Raw genomic sequence first — 13050 nt, 5'->3', positions numbered from 1 at the left:
TGTGAAGCACTGTACAGCCATTATCCACTCTAATCTGTATTTTCATGTATTTTGCAGGTATTATGTCCCTTCAATAAACATGCGGCTTCAGAATTACCTAAATTCTTGTTTTTGAGTCCTAAAACACTTTAAAAAAAAAGAAACATTTCAAAAATAAGGACTTCACATTTTCACACATACAGATCAAAGGATGAATAAGAGAGCTGATTTTTGTTTTAGTATTGTTTTCCTTTCTTCTAGCTGAAAGGAAATATGATCCTTTTGTGCTTGTCAGTTTTGCACTGTTTAGCTGTAAAATGTCACAGACTGAGGAGGAGAAAACAAACTAGATGCCATCACAGGAAGAAAACTAAATAAACACCACAATGCAAACAGGGTAAAACAGAAATGAAACAGAAAGTGAAACTGGATAGACAAACCCAATCCGAGAGTAATTGGAGTAATAATAGATAGTAAGTAGACACATGCAGAGAACGGGGGTGGGGGGTTAAATAGGAAGATTAGTGGAAAACAAGCCATATGTGAAAATGTTAATGGGAAGGTTTTCACTAAACACAAGACACAGAAGGAACTAACAAACAATACAAAACCACATGGCAAATGATGCAATGGAAATAAAACAGGAACAAAAACATTTGGAATGTCCATCATCCCCCCACCCCCACCCCCATCAAGTTGTTTCTTTGTTTAGATATAATTTTCAATGTTTAGATGCAATTCTCTATTTTGTCTTGCAGAATAGTTGAAGATATGTCAACAGATAGCCTGCTGTTGACCCTACCAGTTAACCCTACCTTAATCACCATTAGATGTGCTAGACCATTAGCAGTTGTTCTAGACCGTTAGTAGATGTACTAGATAATTTGTAGATATACTAGACAATTATTAGTTGTTATAGCTCATTAGTATATGTAATAGATAATTAGTAGATATTCTACCATGCAGATGATGATAGGGTGTCCTCATTGCTGCCTGTGTTAGTTGCATGAGTGGCATTAGATAATGTGCCCTCTATTTAGTCAAGGCCATTAAGAGAATCTAGCAACAAATCTGTCAGTCAATTCATCTTTGACATTTCTGCAAGGAAAAATAGTTAGAGGAGGGTCACATCATTAAAACTTGAATGTACCAAGAGATGAATTTCAGCAATCTGTGATCAATTAGGAGTTTGTTGAGGTCTATGTGGCCACACCCCAAATTTGACAGCAGGCTGTGATTGGACAGTGATTATATTGTATTGCGGCATGAATACTGCAATGTTCCAGACTGAAATGTAAAGATGTGTATTGTGGTTTTTTTTTGGCACGTTCACAGTAGCACACAGTACAATGCAATTTATAATGCAATTTACTTGTGAGTTGACTGCATTTCAATGTGGTTTACATTTGGTTTTGACATTAATTCCACCTGTCATTCAGTACATTCAGATTCACATATATTGTTTTTGTGAGGAAGTGGCCTTACATCAGTATAATAGCCATTACCTTTCACTTTTTTTTAAACGCAATCTAATTTGCATTTCACTATGTGCACTATAATAATTACATTGCAGTGAAACATATATATTTGAAATGGAAAGCTATATAGTTGTGCTTTGATTACAACTCAAGGTGAACTCTATTCAGTTCTGACAGAATTCACAGAATGTTTTTTTTAATGGTCAAACAACATGAAAACAATATAAAAGTGCCTTTGCTTTTAATTTTGTAATGCTGACATGAATTTCATAGCAACTTTATAGGACTAAAAAGGTCCCTTTGTGACTGTATGATTAGGCTTATATAGGTCAATAGCACCTTATATATGGGTTTCTATAGGTAAATATCACTTTATTTGTGGGTCCCTGTAGGTAAATATCACCTTATATGTGGGTTTTTATAGGTAAATATAAACTTACATGCTGGTTTCAAGAGGTAAATATTACCTTCTGTGTGGGTTTCTATAGATAGATATCACCTTGTGAATTTGAAAAGAGGAGAGAATATGTCTCACATAATAAGTGGAAAAAAACATCATTACGTTTTATTAAGTAGCTATTACAACAAAAACAAACAAACAAAAAAAACCTCTCAATAGAGGTGGAGACCAGTCAGAGTGCTAAATGTAAATGTAAAGTAGATATGTACAATGGTAGCTCAGTGCTTAAGGTACTTGACTTGTAATTGGATGGTTGCTGGTTCAAGATCCAACACTGCCAATTTGTCACTGTTGAGCCCTGTGCAAGACTTTTAACCCTCAAGTTGTAGTCAATCATAATTATAAGCTGCTTTGGGTAAAAGTGTCAAATGAATGTATTGTCCTATTTATATGATGGTTACTCAGACAATTAGTATAATGATGTGACAGATCAATTCTGTGTGACTGGATCCCTGTGCACAATCCCTGTGCGACTGGATCTCCAACTTTCTAATAGACAGACCACAATCAGTACGGGTGGGCAACTGCGCCTCATCCACCCTCACCCTCAGCACTGGAGCTCCTCAGGGTTGTGTCCTAAGCCCCCTGCTCTACTCACTGTACACCTACGACTACACAGCCACTTCCAGCTCCACCATCATTGTCAAGTTTGCTGACGACACCGTTGTTGTGGGTCTGATCTCGGACAACGACGAGAGGGCCTACCTGGAGGAGATTAAACACCTGGAAAATTGGTGCCAGGAAAATAATCTCCTCCTAAACGTCAGTAAGACAAAGGAGCTGATCGTGGATTGCAGCAAGAAGCAGGAGCGGCACTACCAACCTGTGAAGATCAGTGGAACCACGGTGGAGAGAGTAGATAGTTTCAAGTACCTTGGTGTTCACATCTCGCAGGACCTGTCCTGGTCCCGCCATACCAACTCCCTGGCAAAGAAGGCTCGTCAGCGTCTTTACCACCTCAGACGCCTAAGAGACTTCAGACTGCCCTCCAAGGTACTGCGGAACTTCTACACCTGCACTATCGAGAGCATCCTCATGGGGAACATCACAGTCTGGTTTGGGAATAGCACCAAGCAGGACAGACAAGCACTCCAAAGGGTAGTGCGTTCAGCAGAGCGCATCACTCACACGGAACTTCCTGACCTGCAGACCATCTACTACAAACGGTGCCAGACCAAGGCCAAGAGGATTGTGAAGGACCCCTTGAACTTGAACTTGAAACTTGAATTCATTTGCAAGCACATTTTAGACTAAATGTATCTTAACAATAAACCTAATTAATTGACCCTAATGGAATTTTAGCTTTGTGAGAACATTACATTTTTTTTTACATTGAGCTGACACTTTTATCAAAAGCAACTTTCAATTATGACTGAGTCCAACTTCAGCAGTTGAGAGTTAAGGGTCATGCTCAAGGGCCCAACAGTGGCAGGGCTGGAATTGGCAATCTTCCAATTACTAGTCAAGCACTTTAAGCACACTGAGCTACCACTGCCCATGGTATATAACTCCTATAGCCCTGTGCTCCATATAAATTATTGCTTATAGGAAGTCCCTTAACTCACGTGTCACGTGAATTAATTCAAAACCAGAGTTCACTGAAAGCAGCTAAGGTGTACAAAACTACATTTGTAAATTGAAGTCAGTCAAACCTGATGTTGAGCATATATATTGTCAGAGGATGTCTAACGTAGACAATGGTCAAAGAAAGATGTGTGTATGCACTTTGTAATTGCATCCTGTAAATAGTTTGGCTTGAATTTACGTTTACACTCCACAACACTAGATGGCAACATAATATTTTAGCAATGCCACGTAGAGGACACGTCTGCATACGAAAGAAGTCAACTGCGCATGTGTCGTATTGCCTTCACAACTTGCGGACTCGCAACTGGAAGAAGGTACAGTAGTTTATCTGTGTAAAATTTAACACACACCAGTGCATATAGGTGCTTTATTCATTGGCACTTTTCCGGCTACGTTTGTGTACAGTTATAGTTTGATAGTATACATCTTATTATACTAACACGGAGAATATTAATAAGATTAATTCGTACAGGGCTATCAAATATGTGACGTACACGTAAGCGCACTAGCCAGCTAGGGTTAGCTAGCTAACTGCCTGGTTTTGTTCTCCACAGATCTCTGGTATCTATCTCGCTATCGTCCATTTCTTGGATAACAGTTGAGTGTTTTGTGCAGGTTATTCATTCGGTGTTAGTGCTGTAGCTAACTAGCGTTAGCTAGCATAGCTAACCGCTAGCTAGTTATCAGGGATAATTCTTGATAATAAGAGGTCTTTTTAAAATTTGAATATTAAAAAGAAGAATATTTATCAATTGCAATATCTTCGCTATCTGTGACATATGGTAGACATATGAAATATGGCTAGCTAGCTACAATATCTGATAATCTATTAAATCTAGCTAGGGTCATCTAGGGTATCTTCTTGCTATCCAGCTCTCTAGTTAGACTAGCTATAGTTATGTCTTCTGAAGGGCGATAACTATCTAACTGCAGTCTTCGTAAAGTTTACTTTGGTAGAATGGTAACAAAATAGTTGCATTGACTCGGTTTTAAAAGACTTGTCTTGGCTAAGATGGCTTGGCGTAAAGGATTCATTTAGATTAGCTATAAGGTCTTAGGGAGTTCTGTTGGTGTACTGTGGCTGGAGGGGTATTACACTTATGTGTCCAGAGGCAACAGTGTGTGTTAAAATGTGCTTGTAATGTAACGTTTTTTAAAGAAACGGTTTTATTCAGTTATCGTAGACCGCTTGCTTTGTCCATATTAATGATTAAGATGTCCTTACATCTGCCCACAGATGAGGGCGCTGTGGTTATTTGCTCTGGTTACTGTGCTGGGTCTGGTGGCAGGGGAGGAAGGGGCTCGTGTGCTGGCCTCCAAGTCCCTGCTGAACCGCTACGCTGTAGAGGGGAGAGATCTCACCTTACAGTACAACATCTACAATGTGGGCACAAGGTACTGTTTGCCTCCTCTGTAGCACAGTTCAGAACATGCTGTTTCTGTTCAAGCTCATAATGGGTGTATTTTTATTTTGGCATGCTGATTTTCTAAATATTTAGCCTCATTTTACCCAAAACCTGAAAATCTCAGAAGAGATTTATCCCTTCATTTTGATCCATTCCATGATGTATTTATATTTATATATTTATACTACACACACACACACACACACACACACACATATATATATATATATATATATATATATATATATTTATATATATATATTTATACTACATGTTTTTAGTTTGGTGCTGTTACCTGTTTGTTTGGATGTAGTTTCTTGCCTGGCATGTATAAGGCTTTTTTTGGTGTGGCTCTGTTGGGTGTAAAATGGATGTTACTGCCATTGATGGCACAAAGCAATAGTTGTTTAATATGTTCAAGCATTGGGATGTGCCATCTCTTTGTAAGAAAATGTTTAAGGATAATAAATTTTCTTGTTTTCTTATTTATGCTACCTCTTTATCTCTCTTTTCTCCTCCGTCTCCAGTGCAGCATTAGAGGTGGAGCTCTCTGACGACTCCTTCCCTCCTGAAGATTTTGGCATCGTCTCTGGAATGCTGAATGTCAAATGGGACCGCATTGCCCCGTATCCTTCAAGCATGATCACACATCTCTTAGATCACCAGTCACTCTGGTGACTGTTACATGTTTTGTCTTGATTCGACTTTGTCATGAATGGTGATTGATGGTGATTAGTACCAACTCTGGCATGTCACTGTAATCTGTATTCAGTCCATCAGTGATTGGCCTGCCCCTTAACTCCTCTCTCAGCGCCAGTAATGTTTCTCATACCGTGGTGCTGCGCCCCCTTAAGGCAGGCTACTTTAACTTTACCTCGGCCACTGTCAGCTACCTGGCCCAAGAGGGAGGGCAGGTCGTGGTAAGTGTTGCCTCCAAACAGCAAACCTGAAGACCAGCATATCTTTTTAGACCAAGCACGGATACATTTTAGTTATACTAAAACCAGCTTGGTGAGTTTTACTGCAGTGTTTTGCATTTGCAGATAGGCAAAAAAAGGCTGTGTAGTGTGTCAGACTAGTATTGTCTAGTATGACGGTGGAGCATTAGTGACTGGGTTGAACACTTTATTCTCTCGTTTTCTCAGGTTGGCTATACCAGTGCTCCTGGTCAGGGAGGTATTCTGGCCCAGAGGGAGTTTGACAGGCGCTTCTCTCCACATTATGTAAGTTTATACAGTACCCTGTCATAGGGAGAATGTTGTTTTTACCCCCCGCGTCACGTATCTTTCCATTGTCGGAAACCGGCTCCATCTATCTAGCACAAAAGTTCCGTTCATTAAGTCACACATAAAGTGTGAAAGCCTAATCCACATCTTATTCCTACTTTTAAGATTTAAAAAATTGGTATTTTCTACATATAAACCACTTGAAAAGAATAATGTCATAAAAGGATAGTTCCTCGGGTTTGAGAAGTAAACGATGATGCTATCTTTGTTAATCATAGATTACACATGCAGACCAGAAAAACAAAAAACATTTTACATGCTATAGAAAATGAATTCCAGTTTGAGCGACAGGTCGTGTGTGTGTGCTTCTCTGCAGCTGGACTGGGCTGCGTTTGGTGTGATGACTCTCCCTTCTATCGGCATTCCCCTGCTCCTGTGGTACTCCAGCAAGAGGAAATACGACTCGCCCAAGAGCAAGAAGAACTAACGAGGGCTTAAGCTCAGGATAGGTTAAGGGACATAAAACGCACCAAGAAAAACAGCGGGGGTGTTTGACAGGATGTGAATATTACAGTAATTTTATTACCCATATTGGGGGTAAAATGGCCAATGATACAAGTTATGGGCATGTCTGGTAGGACGCTGTTTCCTTGATGGGGGTGTGTGTTTATTTTTGTTGAAGAAACAGGACTGATGCATTATGGGATGGTAGTATTAACAATAAAGGTCTTGTAATCTTCATGACTAGCTGAACAATGACCAAGGAGACCATTTTTGTATAAGGAAATGTTAAAAGGAAAATTGGATACGGTGACTTATGCACCCCCTTAATGACTGGTCTGAGGGTAACCAGTGAAAATAAACAAGTTTTTTTTACCCACACACACAAAAAAAAACCACTCGGTCATGTTATTTCTGTTTTCTGAAGTGTGACCTTTTAATTATATCTTATTATTTTACCAGTGGTGTCCAAATAATTCCTTCTACTTACTGCTGAAACAATGCACTCAATTATTTTGACAGATTGATAAGTCATAGATCAAGTTCCCCATCTCTTCTATATAATATTGTTTCAAAGAGAGCACTACATAAGCTCAGCTAGCTTGGGGAAAAAACACTTTGGAGACCATCTGTGTAGGTTTATTAGGTCTCAACTTGTGTACATTTTGATCACATACCTGTGCCAGTTCATTTGGGTTCTTCCAAGTTTAGTCGTCCACGTTTGGTTAAGATGAAAGACTATTCAGGGTGATCATCTAGAACTGCACTAGGAGGCTTAAGGTCAATATCAAGTACAAAAAGCTAAGATGTACTGTATGTGCTGTGGATTGATTAGACAAAGTTGAGACATCAAGTTCACAGCAGATCTAATCAGTTCACAGTCAAGGTGTCATGGATGGAAGATCTGGGCTTAGCGTTTGGGGTTGTTAGGTGGTAGAGGAGGTCTAGAGTTGGATGGCCTCTCCGGAATCTGCTCGTATATGGAGAAGTTGGAGCTTGTGGGCAGCCGCTGCTCCGAGTGGATAAGGCTGGAGTATGGGGGTGCGGTCAACCCTGCTGCACCACCAAAACTCTGGGGATGGGTGGGGTAGAAATTGTGCGATATCTTCAGCCAAGTTTACATTTTTTAAAGTGTCCATAAACTAATAAACTTTAGCTCAGACCTCCTAGTCCTTCTGCTGATTGGTGCTGCTATAGTCCCTGAAGATGTTTGTTTTAAAAATAGCAGTTACATATAGTCATACCTGTATGCTGTTCTCAGGTCGCGGGGAAGCATGCACAGGTCTGAGAGGTGGTCTTTGTGGAAGGACAGGTTTGGACCTTGAGGACGAAGTAGTTGAGTTGTACATTGAGGCCCTCCTGATTGGTGGAGGAGCTTGCATGGGCAGAATGTCATCTCTGGTCCCCTTAATGTTGACCTCCGAGTACAGGTGATGAACAGAGACTTCTCCTGGACACCGTGCACACACATAAATTTTTTTAAAAACCCGATAGATTCAAATAAACTACCAGAAATAAGAAAATTAAACTGCTATAGTTCAACTTTACTGATGTATTACTTATCTTACACCAAACTGGGGCATTTACCTTAGAAGCAGGAGCCCATCAAAAATTGTTATTCTTTTCTCACCCGCAATCTCTCGTCGCCTGCCCACAGCGTAGAAATCAATCTCCTCGTGACCGCGGCGTGTGTGCAGGGTCTCTTCGTAAGTATGTAGGGGTTCGAGTTCCCAGTACTTCTGCTCTGCCATGCTTGCAGCACTGGCCAATGACTGAGGAGCAATGGCCGCCACTGCCCCTTGGGAGCTCGGGTCAGTGGCGCTGACGGACAGGTTTTGTGGGATCTGTCGCGGAGGTTTGTTAACCCGGGCATAGGGGACGTCCACCGGCCAGGTTAGGTCAGCCAGGGTGGCACTGCCAACAACAGGCTCTTGCGTGGCATTCTGGAGAGAGGGCAGAGTGATTTGTAATCTTTGGACAATCAACTTCGCAGACATGGGGTACTGGATTTGTTATATGATCTATCTATGACACGTTTATCAACACCACAGAATATATACTAGCAACAAAAGTTTAAAAGTGGCACCTCAGTTTTAGCTGCACTGTATTTATTCACCTCTTTGACAGGAAGTGCCGAGCCAATTCCGATTTTGCACTCGGGCAGAGAGTGAGTCTTCCTTAGCGCCTTGCAGACCACAGCGTACTGCGCCAACCCAGTTGTATTGTAGACAGAGTCTGCGGCAGAACTATTTCCGTTGGGCTGTGTAGAGATTTCTGTTTTCTCTGGCCTTCTGTCCCTTGTTCCGATGTCATCCACTCCCAGCTTTGCCTCATCTTCGCAGCTGCCGTTGGCCTGGGAGGGCAGTGAGGGCACGAGGCTGAGAACATTCCACTTCTCACACCACGCTTCCTAAGCCAATGCGTACCGACTGTGCTCTAACATTAGGTGCGGCGACATTGCGACTCGTGCGTATTTGGCATTTGTGTGGATGGTACCTGCACGCAGGGCATTGTGAGCATTTCGCTGAAGGGCCCCACTGGATTGTGGGTGTAGTAGTCTATCAGCTCCTCCAGACTGTCGTGCCTGCTTTGCTCGCCAGCTATGACGTACTGTCCATTCATTCCAGACACTTTGCTTTCTTCTTCTATGATGAAGTGACGACATCTGTCTCCTCCTCTGGAATCAGAGTGTTTTATTCCATGCAGGTGTACACATGTGTTGGTGCATGGTGCTGCAGGGTTGCTCATCTGAGTGCGTACCTGTACGACAGCACAAAGCCGACTTTTGACTCGCTGAGCCTCAACAGGAAACAGCCTGGCTCTTTCTCCTGCAGCAGCTGCTCTGCCTCCCTGAGAGAGAGACAGAGAGAGAGAGAGAGAGAGAGAGAGAGAGAGACAGAGAGAGAGACAGAGAGAGAGAGAGAGAGAGAGAGACCAGTAGTCACTTTCCACAGAATTACCTTTTTTGCTACTTTTCCAGCACCTGTGTGCAAATGCGGTCATAAACCTGTGAAAATGACAGCACTGTTGCTTTAAGAGCATCTCTGTGTGTGAGAGAGATAGAAAACCTGCGTGTGGCGAAGCCGTGAAGCCAGGATGGTAGAGGACTCCCTGGCGTGTGCAGTCGAGGTAGCTGTGTTTTCTGAAACCACAACAGGATGTGAGCCCGCAGAGATGGAGTCTGAGCCTCCAGGGGCCCATGAGGGTAGAGGACCTGAGAGGGAACTATCCGTTTCACTTCCACCTGAGCGACAGATACACCACAACTTTATTGGACCGGGAATGTTAAAACTTCAGTGTGAATACCCACGTACATTCTTGATACATGTTGTGAAACTGATTTTATTTTATTTTTTTATTTGAAGAGTGGGCTAAACAAAACTAATTTTAAGTAAAAATGGGGAGCTCTCATGTTTGCACCTAGCAAAAAAACATACGACCCTAACTCAAATTTGTCTCGTCTTTGGAGAGTCTTACAGAACTCTGGAAAAATGTTCCATTGACGGAACTTTAAAAACAGGCATTTTGAGTTTAAGTGTGCAAAAGCCAAATCCTCAGAACATCATAGTAAGAGGCGAGCATAGTATGTCAGTTTTGAACATTCTGATAGACCAAGACTTGACCGAATTTAATGTTGCTGGGATTCTTCTTATTAGTGGAGAATTACCGGGAATCGTACGTTATGAGGTTACGTCATGCACCACAGGCAGCGTAAGCAACGGTTCAAAGCACACCAATATCCATTTCCACATTCAAATATTTTAAATCTTATAAAACTCTGTCCGGTTTAGGTGCAAAGTGTAGAACTACTAACATGCATCTTTATTAGTGGAAAATAATCTATCTTATTCGTCCTCCATTTTAAAATCCTCTATCTGCTAACATAAACACACCCTTGGTTACGCACGCTTTGTCTTTTAAATTGCGGATGTCTCTATCGGCCAGTGGTTACCTCATTTTCCTTTTGATTGGCCTGGCTGTTTGACTGTCCCGCGTCTCCTTGCGTGGTAGGGCGGATTTTTACGCTGCGCCTGGGCTTGATGGGTGGCTTCTTACTGGTGCACTGGGATTCTGGAGCGACAGACGGACGAGGCATGGGTCTCGGTTGGACTGGCGGACAACACAGTAGCCTCTCCCTCTCATGAGATTCCGCGTCTACACATAAACCAGAACAGTTGAGTGAAAATATCGGATAGGCATAAAATCGTGACATGTAGTTTTATGTATGGGTAATAAAAGGTTGGAGTACGCGAGGTTTCAGAAGAAGAACAGGATGACAGGATGTTTCAAAGTTCCTTCATCAGCTGTGTACGTCCTGTTTCTATATCTGGAAACGTTTTTGCTACGCTGAAATTACCGCCCGCATCTACATCTTTAATTACAGTACGCTGCAGTTTTTAGAAGGGGGAAGTTAGGGGATATATCTCTGAATGTCTAATTGCATTGTAAATAATAATATTTATTATAAATATTGGTATTTATGATATGTTGAGCCCTCTTTCTCAACATTTGAATAGCCATTTCTTAATATTAAGCCTTAAAATGAAACTAAAATTTGCATCAGTAAATCTTTGCAAACCTGTGTTTATTTATTGTTATATGTTTGGCTCCCAATTTATGCATGTCTAAAACTTTGTCAGCTGTAGAAACTTGTGAATATTTCTTGTGAGCACTGAGATAAAAGCAGTAATATAGATAGCAATGACCTCAACAAATTAGTTAAAACAGTTGAAGAATGTCGAGAAGCGAAAGGTACTCAGCTTGCTGGACGTCTTGGTGAAAGGTGATTATGGAAACATAATGTTGTGTGTTTCTGAAGCAATTATGCAAAAGTTAAATGTAATAACCCTGCCTTCACACTTATGTTTAAACTTAAAAAAAAATTGAAATAATTTGATATCAGAAAAGTCTATATTTTGATTTACAAGGTTCCTTTAAATACTGAATTTAAAACACAACATGGTTGGTTGGGCCTACATCAGGCAATACTCAACATTAACCCTGCTTTTATACCGACACACAGAAGTCAGTTTTCTAAAAATGTCTTGTGGAGAGGATGTGCTACACTTGTCTTTAACCAAGGTGTTAACATGTCCGGAGAAAACCACACGTCAAGATTAACCATAATCCCATTAAAGTCGATGGCAAATTCATTTATATAGCGCTTTTTACAACACATGCGGTCACAAAGCAGCTTTACCCATGTTTGGGTCCAGATCCCTAATAAACAAACCAGAGCCAACAGTGGCAAGCAAATTCAGATATATATCCTATATCAATGATGCTCAGAATAAGTTGTGAAGCACTTTATAACTATATAGAACAATTCGAAGCATATTGCAATTCTTTCTGACTCTCTTTTGTGTATTGAAATGATACAATATAGCATAATTGAGCTACGGTGCAGTAACACAGCTTTACCAAAGTGTCAGTTAAACTTTATACAGACTATTTGCCTACCTGCAACAAGCAAGACCCAACGTGTTACCCAGTTTATGAAATCAAAGGTAAAATATCTAAAACATCTAAGCACACAGCGGTAGAAAATACAACACTGAACACTACTGAAAAGCTACCAGATACTTTGTCTGTCTGACAGTTTTGTAAGCACCATGGAAGATAGTGAGTGTGTAAAAGCTGTAGGACAATAACTTAGTTATGTTAAGGTACTGAAAGAAATGAGAAAGAGCTGACCTTTCATTGTTTGATAGTCAATATCCATCTTCACAGACAGGATGTTGGAGTACAGCAGCTCTTCAACTGTTCTTGACTGCATCTGCGTCACTGTATATATATATATATATTGTGTGTGTGTGTGTGTGTGTGTGTGTGTGTGTGTGTGTGTGTATGTGTGAGAAAGAGAGAGAGATAGAGACGTGCATACAATGAATTGTCAACCAGAGTATCTATAATGATATGCACTTGGTTAGCTCTATATTCACTGACGCATGTGTCAAGAAATTGTTGTTGAAAAGATTAGAAGATGAAAAACTATTGTTCATTTTACACCAATTACATTCTGTGACTCTATAAATCTATCCATTTTTATGAATATGTGATGTTTGTGATTACTCTGTTTATCATTTTAAGAGAGAATGACAGTTTGTGTCTTGCTAACCACACAGGAAGAGAAAGATGGCGACCGCAGAAAACAATGAGAGAGAAGAGGGAAGACGAGCCGAGCATTCTCCAGGACCTGCACGAGTCCTTCAATCCTCTCGCTTAACATCACTCAGGGGACGCAAAAAAAAAACAAAACCGATCAAAGTTAATTTGAGTGTGAAGTATTTAACTATCATCCCTGATTAAAGCAACTGTTTAGTCAGTTTACAACATTCACAAACCCCAGGACTGGGTTTAGATAGAAGGTCCAGATTTGAATACCACTGCTGTAGAATATGAGGTTTACTAGC

General features: G+C 40.9%; 2 protein-coding genes across 3 annotated transcripts; one reads left to right on the top strand and one right to left on the bottom strand.

Annotated features, from left to right (window-relative positions):
* Positions 1 to 3768: 3768 nt before the first annotated feature.
* On the top strand, positions 3769 to 7095 carry ssr2 (signal sequence receptor, beta). The gene is made up of 6 exons (XM_027028599.3): positions 3769 to 3818; positions 4742 to 4899; positions 5438 to 5536; positions 5722 to 5830; positions 6056 to 6133; positions 6513 to 7095. Exons 2-6 carry the CDS (start codon positions 4742 to 4744, stop codon positions 6621 to 6623), a joined length of 555 nt encoding a protein of 184 aa, XP_026884400.1. The 5' UTR covers positions 3769 to 3818; the 3' UTR covers positions 6624 to 7095.
* On the bottom strand, positions 7052 to 12660 carry si:ch73-109i22.2 (uncharacterized). Of its 2 annotated transcripts, none has more exons than XM_027028597.3 (9): positions 12332 to 12658; positions 10590 to 10792; positions 9706 to 9881; positions 9398 to 9487; positions 9134 to 9314; positions 8754 to 8990; positions 8268 to 8580; positions 7882 to 8087; positions 7052 to 7709 (listed from the first exon to the last, which is right to left on the bottom strand). In XM_027028597.3, the coding sequence occupies exons 1-9, from the start codon at positions 12411 to 12413 to the stop codon at positions 7548 to 7550; spliced, it is 1650 nt and encodes a 549-aa protein (XP_026884398.3). In that variant the 5' UTR covers positions 12414 to 12658; the 3' UTR covers positions 7052 to 7547. The 2 variants fall into 2 exon arrangements, with proteins under 2 accessions (XP_026884398.3, XP_026884399.3); XM_027028598.3 differs by having other exon boundaries at positions 7207 to 7709; positions 10590 to 10708; positions 12332 to 12660.
* Between the last annotated feature and the right edge of the window lie 390 nt (positions 12661 to 13050).

Source organism: Electrophorus electricus, chromosome 2 (assembly GCF_041902795.1).
Source record: "Electrophorus electricus isolate QZ-2024a chromosome 2, ASM4190279v1, whole genome shotgun sequence".
NCBI lineage: Eukaryota > Metazoa > Chordata > Actinopteri > Gymnotiformes > Gymnotidae > Electrophorus > Electrophorus electricus.
Note: the sequence above shows the minus strand (reverse complement) of the source record. Positions and strands in the feature narration are given on the sequence as shown.

What these genes read in the sequence shown, in the direction of transcription:
- ssr2 (XM_027028599.3), top strand. Translation starts at nt 4,742, where the DNA reads ATGAGGGCGCTGTGGTTATTTGCTCTGGTTACTGTGCTGGGTCTGGTG. An exon ending in ATCTACAATGTGGGCACAAG is followed by an intron (nt 4,900 to 5,437) that starts GTACTGTTTGCC and finishes CTCCGTCTCCAG; the next exon opens with TGCAGCATTAGAGGTGGAGC. An exon ending in AAATGGGACCGCATTGCCCC is followed by an intron (nt 5,537 to 5,721) that starts GTATCCTTCAAG and finishes CTCCTCTCTCAG; the next exon opens with CGCCAGTAATGTTTCTCATA.
- si:ch73-109i22.2 (XM_027028597.3), bottom strand. Translation starts at nt 12,413, where the DNA reads ATGCAGTCAAGAACAGTTGAAGAGCTGCTGTACTCCAACATCCTGTCT. An exon ending in TGACTATCAAACAATGAAAG is followed by an intron (nt 10,793 to 12,331) that starts GTCAGCTCTTTC and finishes GTTTATGTGTAG; the next exon opens with ACGCGGAATCTCATGAGAGG. An exon ending in CCAATCAAAAGGAAAATGAG is followed by an intron (nt 9,882 to 10,589) that starts GTAACCACTGGC and finishes TCTGTCGCTCAG; the next exon opens with GTGGAAGTGAAACGGATAGT.